This window comes from Neomonachus schauinslandi, chromosome 4, assembly GCF_002201575.2.
Source record: "Neomonachus schauinslandi chromosome 4, ASM220157v2, whole genome shotgun sequence".
Lineage (NCBI taxonomy): Eukaryota > Metazoa > Chordata > Mammalia > Carnivora > Phocidae > Neomonachus > Neomonachus schauinslandi.
This window is the reverse complement of record NC_058406.1, coordinates 140,252,485-140,264,455: the sequence shown is the minus strand read 5'-3', so window position 1 is coordinate 140,264,455 and position 11,971 is coordinate 140,252,485. Positions and strand designations below refer to the sequence as shown.

General features: G+C 35.9%; 1 protein-coding gene across 1 annotated transcript in view; it reads left to right on the top strand.

Moving 5' to 3' along the window:
• Positions 1 to 1,383: 1,383 nt before the first annotated feature.
• Positions 1,384 to 11,971, top strand: part of CNGB3 (cyclic nucleotide gated channel subunit beta 3) — a 137,985-nt gene continuing 127,397 nt past the window's right edge. The window contains exons 1-2 of the mRNA XM_021688380.1: positions 1,384 to 1,494; positions 5,178 to 5,253. Of these exons, the coding sequence (XP_021544055.1) occupies positions 1,384 to 1,494; positions 5,178 to 5,253 (187 nt within the window). The remainder of the gene's footprint in view (positions 1,495 to 5,177; positions 5,254 to 11,971) is intronic.

Here is an 11,971-nt window from a genome sequence, read left to right as displayed (position 1 = left end):
TAGAAAGGTATTGTGGGAATAAAATAAGTCTCCTCCTTCAAAAAAATTAACTTTATTGGTTCAGGAAAAATTCCATGGTGCAGTAAGATACATATTTTTTTACAATTTATGAAATTAATAATCCAATGGAATTATCTAGGCTTATAAAAGTAGGAATCACTTACGTCGCTTTTATGATATTGCAGTGATTTGTAAGAAAATTGTAAACTTGTAAGAAGTTTTAGAACAAATTGCTTCTGAGCATGAAATACATATCCTCTAAAATGTTTTTATCAAATATATTGTCTCTGTTACAAGTTGAATTATATTTTCTCAAAAATTCATATTGAAGTCCTAATCCCCAAAACCTCGGAATGTGACTGCATTTGAGTTAGGGTCTTTAAAGAGGTAATTAAGTTATAATTATAAAGCTCATTGAGGTGGGCCTTAATCCAGTATGACTGGCATCCTTATAAGAAGAAGGAATTGGGACACAAACATGACCAGGGTGAAGACAAAGTGAAGACACAGGGAGAAGATAATAGCCATCTACAAGCCAAAGAGACCTAGAATACTTCCCTCCCTCATGACCCTCAGAAGGAACCAACCTTACTGACACTTTGAACTAGGACATTAATAATTCTTCCAAAACTGTGATAAATAAATTTCTGTTGTTTAAGTCACCCAGTCTGTGGTAATTTGCTATGGCAGCCCTAGCAAACTAACATACTCTTTCCTTAATTCTAATATAATCATCATTATGAATCTGAGATGAACATTTAGGCTATTGGGAATGCAAAGCCTCATTTACTCATTTTCCACTATAGTTTCTAAGAGTTCCATTAATCTGATCAATTAATAAAATACTTATTTAAAAAACACTAGAAAGACAGAAAAAGGAAAAAAAAATAGTTATCTCATGGTGTAGGACTAGAGATGGGGGAACTCTTCCTTATAAGGACTGTTCCTTATATTATAAGCCCTTATGCACATATTATTTTTTAATCATTTGCATGTTACTTTGATTAAATTAGATAAATGGAGATGGGTAGGTGGGTAATTAGAAAAGAAAAATAAACAAACCAATGGGCAATGTGATCACATTTAAACAATTCAAGTCAACAGTGAAGTTTTGTTTAATCCTCCACTTATAAACTATTCTCCAGGGCATTTTGACTCTTTAAAGTTCATAAACAGAATTCAAATCACCCAAGCAGAAGTAATTTCCTGCTTTTAAGCCAAAGCCCCAACTAGCTACAGAGTTGCCTCTAGGAATTAACGAGAACAAAATCCTGATTAAACAACTAATTGGCTTGTCTACTAATGAAAAGAAAAACAAAGTACATTGCTCTACCTTGAGACAGAGTCGTAAAAACAGAAGTTTTCAGAACCACCTCAGAGAAAATGTTTAAATTATTGACAATAAAATCCAACAAGGTGAAGCCTAGAGAAGGGAATGATGAGAATAAACAAGGTCCTGATCCAAGCAATCAGCTTCAGCAATCCACAAGACAGGTATGCTACTTACATTCCTAAATCAGTCTTGATTCTTATCATTTTTGTCTAGTGATGGATTTTTGTCCAGTGTTTTAATATATACTGTGGTATGTAAGATTGCTTTGCTGTTTCACCTGCTACCATTTGGGTCATGCTGTTTGTCTTTGGAGTTTTATCCACATCATTTTATATATACTATATATATTTGCTTTATTTTTTTTATATATTTGCTTTAAAATGATTAATAAATGTTTAGAAGGAGTTGGAAAAGCCAAGTAGGACTTCTCGTTGCTGATTTACACTTCTACATAATCCAAAATGAAATAATTTCTCAAATATTAAATGGGCCATATGAATTAGTTTCAACAAAGAATATCAAGCATCCTGGCTGTGGTAAACTACAATTTAACAGTAATTGCTCTAAACTAGGAGTTCTTGAAAAGGGAACAGTTTAGCCACTCAGGACAATTGGCAATGTATGGAGTTATTTTTGGTTTTCACAGCTCAGGGGTAGAGATGTTACTTGCATCTAGTGAATAAAGACCAGAGATTATGCTAGACATCCTAGAATGTACAGGACAGCCCTTCCCAACATAGAATTATCCAGTTCAAAATTTCAAAACTGCCAAAGTGGAGGAGCCCTGCTCTAGATAAGTATTTTTCATAAGTTCTAGGTCTACTCATCTGTAAAATGAAGATAATACCTGCTTCATAGCCTTGTTGTGTAAACTAGAGACAGTATATCTAAAGCGCATAGTAAAGGCTTCCCAAATGGCAATTATTATTATTAATATTATTATTACTATTATAAGTAATTTGTGTTTATACGACAGATTTAAGTCCAAAGTGATAATTATATGATCAATATTCACTTACAACTATCTACAGGATAATTTTCATAAATTGCTGCCTAGATTTACCTAAAAGTGCTAAAGATTTTTAGAGCAATAATTATTTTCCCATCTAAAATAATTGGATGAAAGATGTCAAGTACAAGCAGGACTGTACCTCAGGGACTAAAACAGCATGGTCTAATGATTCAGGTTTAAATGAGCCTAGAGTATAGAAAACACCAAGATTACTTAGCATTGGCCTTGGAAAATTTGCCTTTCATTTCTGATTAACATTGACTGTGTTTGCAATGGAGAGCAGATATGGAGGATGTTAGCATTGCTTCATTGCCCTTGACTTTTTTCTAATTCTTATCCTAAAATAAATAATCCCATGCTTTGAAAATTATTAATATGCTTAAAAACTCTTGGAATATCACAAATGTTGAACTGGGTATTTTCCTTCAGCTAGTCTCGTTGTGTTTCTTGCTGGGAAAGTCACTACAATGGTATTTAACCCCTGCCTATCATGATTATTTTTCAAAAGAGCACATAAAAATAACTAATATATTATTCTCTCGGAGAACATAATAGCTAACAATAATTACTATGTGCCAGGCAAGGTGCTAGCCTCTTCCAAGTACTATTGTATTAAGTCTTCAGAGTAACCATGAGTCCCGTTATAATTTGTTGCTTACACACAACTAACAACTGGCAAAGCTTCGATTGGAACCCCGTTCTATCTGACTTCAGCACCTGAGAGCTCAATCTCAAGGCTGTACTTCTTCAGAACAAATGAATATTAGTTGAATCAACTTTCTAAATACTCTACTCACAGGATAAAGGAATGTTCGAGAGAAGGCAAAAAGAACAAAAACTCCTTGCAGAGTTGTCTTTCCTTCAGAAACAGTAGTACTGAAGAAGTACTTATACTAAACACAGGTAGATCAACTCTTGTGTATATCCCATGACATTCCGGTGGTACTAATTTATGGATGTTAACATGAAGTCTACTGGCATCATGTTATATCTTAAAAGGCATATTTTGGGAAATTATTTGCATCTACTCTTTTGATGTAATAACACATTGGGAGAGGAAATAGAGTTATTCTCTAGTTTCAAATATGCTAAATATTAAAAATGACAGAAAGTTAAAACCATTTTTTATCCACAGAATATAACCTTTTAAAATGGCATTTAAACAACAAGTTTCGGGCGCCTGGGTGGCTCAGTTGGTTAAGCGACTGCCTTCGGCTCAGGTCATGATCCTGGAGTCCCAGGATCGAGTCCCGCATCGGGCTCCCTGCTCAGCGGGGGGTCTGCTTCTCCCTCTGCCCTCTTCCCTCTCGTGCTCGCTCTCTCTCTCTCAAATAAATAAATAAAATCTTTAAAAAAAAAAAAAAAAAAAAAAAATAAACAACAAGTTTCGGAAAAACAAATAGATGATTTGAGGCCTATAAGAAGATATTCAGGAATGAATAAATCAATTTACATTGTTCTTTTGAAGTGTCATTTAAAGAGTTAGTTCTTAAACCAAAATAACATAGGTGACTTCCATTTGTCAATAACCAATAAATCAAGATCTGCAAACTCAGACTAATCCAAACTCTCATACTACAGAATAAGACACCATTCACATAAATCTACATTTGTATACATGAAAAGACTATGATGAATATGTTTATGAATAGCATCATAATATGATGTAAAAGTACTTGAAGTGAGAAGGCTTTACCACTACTCCATAATATATCCAGGGATACATATCTTTCTAGCTACTTAATCAGTTTCCTACTCAATAACATAAGAATAATAATAGCTGTCTTGCCTAACACATATGGTTATTGTCAGGCTTCAATTAAATCATCTGATTAATTTATTTTCTAGTTTAAGATGTTCCTGATATACAGTGCCTATAAATAATGTCAAACTCCACATCAAGGCTTATGAGACTTTCAAGGCCCTTGTCCCTGCCTATTTAGCTAGCCTTACTTTCTCACACTCTTTCCCATTCAACCACTTCTACTTTAGTCTCCCCCAACCTCCTGTATACAATCACACCTTGGACTTTTGGTAAGTAGGCATTCTCTGCCTGGAATGTTTTCCATGCCTTGTTCATAAAAAAAAAAAAAAAATCATCTTGATTTGTAATAGTCTCCTCCCTTTCCTTCTACTCCAGTAGAATTGACCACTCCACCTTTATGCCCTGTTCTTTCCTCTACAGACATTGTCTCATCGCCTGTAACATTTCCTTGCATTTACATTTTTGTGTGTTTGTTTCCCCTACTAGACTTTGAACAGCTTGGGAGCCAACATTTCTATGTTCTAACATTATATCTTATTTCACTCTGTCCCCACAGGATGTCCCCACATCCTCAGACACACAATGGCCACATCCAGTGAGACATACATACATTTCAAAGGAAAGCTTAGATGCTCAAATGGTGAGGTAGAAGCAAATGAAATCACAAAGAGAAGAAAAAGAAAGCTCTGAATTAAGAAACTAGACACTTTCTTCTCTCCATCACTTTAAGTTCTACTACTAAAGACGTAGACCAGGGCCAATACTAGGGCTGTGGGGAGTGAGGACTGAAATTGGGAGGAACATGTGCCAGAGAGATGCAGCAACCACACTGAGAAAAAGAGTGCCTGAGGCCAGCAAGCTGTGAACGTCGTCGGGGCTGATTATGCAATAGTAGAGCCAAGAATATTCATTTAAGTACAAGAATTATCATTTGCAGTATACCATAAACAAATGATAAACTTTAACGATTGGCTTGTTCACTGAATGAAAAACTCTGTGTTATATTTTACATTTAAATTTACTTTATGTAAATTCATCGTGTACAATCTTTATTTTGTTTCTTAAAGGGAGAAAACAAAAGTGAAAAGAAATCTCTCCAAACCAAGATGACTTCTGTTGAAGAGTCACACACCAAAACACAAGGTCAGAACCCAAATCTATAGGAAAAAAAATCTATAAAGTAAAATGCATATCTCTCCGAAATATGTTACCTTGACTAGGTTGATCACCTAGGCTAAATCATACTTGAGATACCTTAAAGATCTTAATGTTTATAAAAATATTATTTCTTCATTCAGTCACTTACTCAATAGATGCTTTTTTATTACCTACTCTGTGCCAGGCATCGGTTTATGGACTGGAGATATAGTAGCAAACAATATGGGCCAAGTCTGTGTTAACATAGGCATATAATGAACAATATAATTTCAGATAAGGGTTATAAAATAATAAAATTGATGTTGATTGTACATGTTTAAAGTTTCAATGCTCAGACCTCTGTTCTTCTTCCTTTAAACTCTCTCCATTAGAAATCTCATCTACTCCTAGGGCTACCATAACTCATTCCTATGTCAGTGATTCCATAGCAGACCCAATTCCTGTTTTAAGACCCTGTCCAGTATTTTCTAAGTAACCACTGGACATATACACATGTATGTTCTACTACCATTCTGTTTTACTATGAGTTATTTTATAATAGTGATGGTTTCAAATCAATAGTTCTTCTCACATAAAAATACAACCTTAATGGTTTGAAACCAAAGATCACATCTTTGGGATGAAAGTTTATTCTTATCTTTGTTATACTTTTTTTGAAGTGTATTTGTAAGCTTAATTTTTCATAGCTGGTAATAAAAACTCTTGTGGAAACTTCATTTAACAGAGAAGCTTTTTGAGTGGAAAGGAAAAAAAATAGTTTCATTTAAATCTGCAGACTTAGCATGTCTTCAAAGGCTTTAATAGAAATAACAGTTATATTTAAGATATTTTGTTTTGAAAAAGCAAAATTATTAGTGTTTAAAGATAGCCTTTTATATGTGCTTGGTATTTTTATATTCTTCACTTCAAAACATGCAGGTGCAATGTCACAATATCTGCAGATGTTGATTTCTGATTATAGAACTCTTATCTTCTGCAGAGCGTGGTTTAATTTCTATCTGCCATGGAAATGAAGAACGTAATATATTTTGGATTCAAATAAAGATAACTTTCTAAAGTCCTCTTTTGATTACAATCATCTTTCTTAGGCTTCCACTTCACTTTATAGTACATTAAATCCTTCTTTAAAAAATGTTTTGGTACCAGTAGAGGATATGTAAATGACTTCCCTAATAGTTTATGATACAGTAAGGTGACTTAGCGTGGAAATGGATCAAAGTTAGGTGCCCACAGCTAGTATGGTATGTTAGGTTGAATAATGGCTCCTCAAAGACATCCATCCCCTAATCCCTAAAAACTATGAATTTGTTACATGAGGTGGGGGGAAATGCTGATGTTATTAAGTTAAGGATCATGAGATGGGAAGATTATCCAGAAGACCTCAATATAATTAAGGGGTTCTTGTAGGAAGAAGGCAGGAAGGTCAAAGGCAGAAGAAGATAGGATGATGCAATCTGAAGATGGAGGAATGGACACAAACCAAGGAACACAGGCAGCCTCTACAAGCTGGAAAACAATAAACCCAGTGTTGTTCTAAGCCTTTAAGCTTATTTTTTTTTAAAGATTTTATTTATTTATTTGACAGAGAGAGAGACAGCGAGAGAGGGAACACAAGCAGGGGGAGTGGGGGAGGGAGAAGCAGGCCTCCCGCCGAGCAGGGAGCCCGATGCGGGGCTCGATCCCAGGACCCCGAGATCATGACCTGAGCCGAAGGCAGACGCTTAACGACTGAGCCACCCAGGCGCCCCTCCTTTAAGCTTATTTGCTACAGCAACAGAAAACTAATCTATATGGCTTTAAAAAACTCTGTACTTAATTTTTTTTTTAGTTTTATTATGTTATGTTAATCACCATTCATTACATCATTAGTTTTTGATGTAGTGTTCCATGATTCATTGTTTGTGCATAACACCCAGTGCTCCATGCAGAACGTGCCCTCTTTAATACCCATCACCAGGCTAACCCATCCTCCCACCCCCTCCCCTCTAGAACCCTCAGTTTGTTTCTCAGAGTCCATAGTCTCTCATGGTTCATTTCCCCCCCCCTTCATTTTTCCCTTCCTACAACTTCTTTTTTTTTTTTTAACATATAATGTATTATTTGTTTCAGAGGTACAAGTCTGTGATTCACCAGTCTTACACAATTCACAGCGCTCACCATGGCACATACCCTCACCAATGCCCATCACCCAGCCACCCCATCCCTCCGACCCCCCACCACTCCAGCAACCCTCAGTTTGTTTCCTGAGGAAAATACTCTGTACTTTAAAAAGTAGCAAAAAAGAAATAAGAAATTGAGTTTTGCTCCAATCCATAACATAAATTCAGTATACTGGCAGTATATTTACTAGAAAGAGCACTTGTTTTAGAGTTTGACATGCTTGAATTCAAATTATATCTCTACCACTTAATAGCTTTGTGTGACCATAGTCAAGAGAGTTGACATCTCTGAGTCTCAGTTTGCTCATGTGTAAAATAAGGATAATACTGTCATAAATATTCTAGGTTGTGAGTACAAATTAAATCAGTTAATATATGTAAAACATTTAGCACCAAGGTTGATAAATTCCAGTGTTGATAGAAGTCACATAGCATAAATGAGGATCATGCATGCCCTGTCTAAAGAGGCTAGAGGCCACTCAGCCAACCAATCACTGCCGTGTGGGGATGAGAGGCAAGTGCTGCCAGACATCGAGAGAGACTGCAAATACAAATTTTAATTTGAAATCTCCCATTTTTAAATGTTGACTTTTTTAAATGTTTGAATATTCTCTTTTTAAATCACTGAAAAAAAACCCTGAAATCTTGTCAAATTTAGCCCATATAACCATGTTGTGACCTCTAACCAACCACATGGTAGGTACTTGATGTTATTCATATGTATGAACAGTGACAACCTGAAACAAGATTCTGAATCTTGCAGTGTTTTTATTACCCTCTTACTCTTCCCTTTCTTTCACTCATGCCCTCCATCCCAAATTTGTGTTGCAAACAGACTGCAAGTGTGGTGTCCTCTCTGGGCCTCCCGTGCCAAATAGCTGTCTACAGCCAAGATCTCTAGGTTCCAAGTCTAACACATTTCCAAGTCTGCAGAGGTGTCCCAGGCCTTGCCAGTTCCCCACCAGTCTCCAAACTGACCTAGGCTGCATCTCAGCCAGCTCAGTTTGGACAGAAATCTGGAAAGCTAAAATCTGCTCTAGAACTTAAAACGACTCTAAAAAACAAAATATATTAACTTTTCAAATATAGCAGAAAAAAGGAGGGAAAATCCTAGCTTGTTTAAACAAGAAACCACTCTTTAGTCCTTGGAAATAACAGTTAACTTATACAAATTTAATTTGCCTTGTTAGGAATAGGAAAATAGCCAAACTATGTACAGAAATTTAATTTTTAAGAATCAGGAAAGGCTTCCCTATATAAGATCAACCAGTTCAATTGTCATGCACAGAAGGTACTATGGCTAATTTTAGTAGCATAGTCCACTTTCTGTAACTGTCAATTCTATTCATCAACCAAAGGATAAGGTGGGAATATAGGAACAACAACAACAAAATGAATGAAACTTTTAACAAAACTACTCAAGCATATTTTTCTGCTTCATCCAAAAAGAAAAAAAGAGAAAAAAACCCTTATGTCGTAAACAATTACAGTTATTAAGCTTAATAAGAAATATTCTTTCAAAATCATACCTGATGTGATGATGAACAAAAGAAACGAGAAATGAATGAACACAGCATGTGAAATTTCTGAAAACTTAGTCTAGAAAAAAGATAAATGTGATGTTCTTTATAATTTGACATGATGAAGAAAATTCCTAACCATGAGGATTTGGCAAGGGACAGAGACATGATTTGGCAAGGGACAGAGACTTCAGTGACAAGGGCTCAAGGGTAAGAAAACCTATGGATAACTGGAACTGAAAAACCATTCAAGGGACAGAGCCAGCCCTAGGAGCTAATTGATTTCTCTGCCTCTTGCTCATAGTCAACATGGCTTCATTTCTCATGACTGCTGCATTTCTCTCTGCATATCTACTTTGGACTGCTCTCACTCCTGTCTACTCCTTTCCCACTCTAAATTCCAGAGGGAATGGTCTGACTGACTTAGATAGCAACCATTATTCCACTGGGCTGAGCCTATCATACCACCACCCAAATCACAGCCAACTGTGGACTGACCACCTTCTTTAGGTCAGGTGCCCATCTGTGTGCACAATCAATAACCATTACTGTGTATATGTATAATACAGAACAGAGATGCCTTGCTAAAGATGGAAAGGTAAGGAGAGCTGATCAGCTAGGAGAAGTTAGGCATTGACATTATTCTTTGTTTTAAATATCAAACAGAAGACGAGACTCTTAACTGAAAACTTCCTCGGTTTCCACCTATTTTATAAACTAAAAACTTAAGAGTCTCTAACCAATGTGGATAAGATGTTTTATTTTTATTTTTTATTTCTCTGATAAAATACCATATATTTTATAGTTTGGATGATTTAAATATATCTGCATAATTCAATTAAATTAAACTGTTTTTAGGCTTTTTTTCTGCTAAAGAATATACCTGATTTGTAAGAAGTTGCATTCTGCTTTCCTGATTCCTTAAACACTTTTAAGTAAATAACAGCTCCTGCATGCCTCATATATGTCAATGCTGTGCAGCTCTGAAAGAGTTAATATATATATATATTTTTTAAGATAATTTACCCCAGTCGGGCTGGCGGAACACTTTGTGTTTATATTGCATTTTTCCTGAATGGAGTCTTCATCTAATCCTCACAGAAATCCCCTTGACAAAAGTGTTTTTCATTTTATGGATAAGGAAACTGTTATAGAAAAGCAACTTATCCAGAGTTACCCAGAGAATTAGTGATGTAAGGATTAGAGTTCTGTGCTTAGTACCCAGCACCAGTAACTTACCACACTCGTTAATACCTATACATAAAATGTCTTTTCTAGATGAATTAATCCCAGTACAAAAGTACCTGAAACAAAGCATGACATTGAGAGAGGACAGGATCCCTAATCCTGATCCAATACCAAAGCTACCTTAGATAGATCTGTATTTCCTATTTGTTGATTTATTCATTTTTTTATTTGTGACGATGTATCTTAAAATAAAAAGAAAACTGCCTAAATATAAAAATCCCTTCAGGACTTTCTGGCACCTTAAGGCTGAGTAGAGGACTTCTAACCTCTGACCCAATGCAAGGACCCCATCTTACCTCCCTCAATGCAGTCTCCAGCATCTGCCTGCATACCTCCAGCAACGGGGCTTTCATTGCCTCACAAAGCCGTATGTTTCGCTATTAGACAAGTTTAGTTGTTAGAATGTTTGTCTTGTAAATCCCATTGATGGATCTTTCTTCTGCCTTCTGGTGTATATGAAATAAGTCTTTTCTCTTCTGTGCAACAGCCCTTCAAAGAATCTGAAATAACTGCTATGTCACTCACTAGTCTTCAGTACTTCAGCTAAAGACCCTAAGTTCCTTAACCATTCCTTATGAGATGGTTTCCAGAACTCTCACCTACTCTGATTCCTTCTCCTCTGGATTTTTTATAGATTGCATGAGCATTTGTAATATAAAGTATTACATTTTTCAAATTCTGTGACATTTTAGGACACTCCTTCAGGTTCCATTTTATACACATCCCTATAATGTTTATCAGCTTCCTCCGTGTCATTTGACAATCCACAAAGATATCATAAAATTTCAAGTATAATCAAAATGTTATAATTAAAATTATTGTAAGAACACTATATATTCTAGTAACTACAAAATTAAACACAGGCTGAGTCAAAAATACAATCTTGAGTACCAGAGAATAATCGTAAATTATACTCTTCTTAAAACTGTGTTATTTATCATTTTATTCCAAACGTTCATTCATTAAGATGAAAATGATAGTGTCATTTATGCATGTAATCAAAGTACTCAGACTTAGTTTTTGTTAATTCACCTAACATCTAATTACTTAGATATCGTTGGTGTCTAATAAAAGGAGTTTTGTTTTTGAGACAGAACCCACAATGTATTTGGTGTTTTAAGTTAGAAATTCAGGGGTGCCTGGGTGGCTCAGTCATTAGGCGTCTGCCTTCAGCTCAGGTCATGATCCCAGGGTCCTGGGATCGAGCCCCGCATCGGGTTCCCTGTTCAGCAGGAAGCCTGCTTCTCCGTCTCCCACTCCCCCTGCTTGTGTTCCCTCTCTCACTGTCTCTCTCTGTCAAATAAGTAAATAAAATCTTTTTTAAAAAAAAGAGTTAGAAATTCGACCAAGGGATATCATCACCCACATCAAACATTCCAACGAATGAAAGCATTTAAAAGTCTTTTCCTTTTTATATCCATCCAAAAAAAAAAAAAGCCAACTGAACCAACACCTGTCTAATTCACAGCCGTATTCCCAAATTAGGTTCTTTGGATTCCTCCTTTTCCAGCAGTTATTTAGTGCCACTGATAAAATGTGGAAGGTTAATGGCTTTCTGCATCATTTATTTCCTCACTTGAAGATGGAAGCAGATGTTTCACACCTGCACAGGTCTCTACAATGTGCTGCTACAAGGGGGCCAAGCAGTTTGAAAGTGTATTACAGAGGCCCAGAGTGAGATGCTGCCAGGCCAAATACAGAATCAGCCAGGTGTGTGGAGTGCAAATTCAGTACTCATTCTTGCACATTCAGTAAAAGCAACCATATCAGAACAGT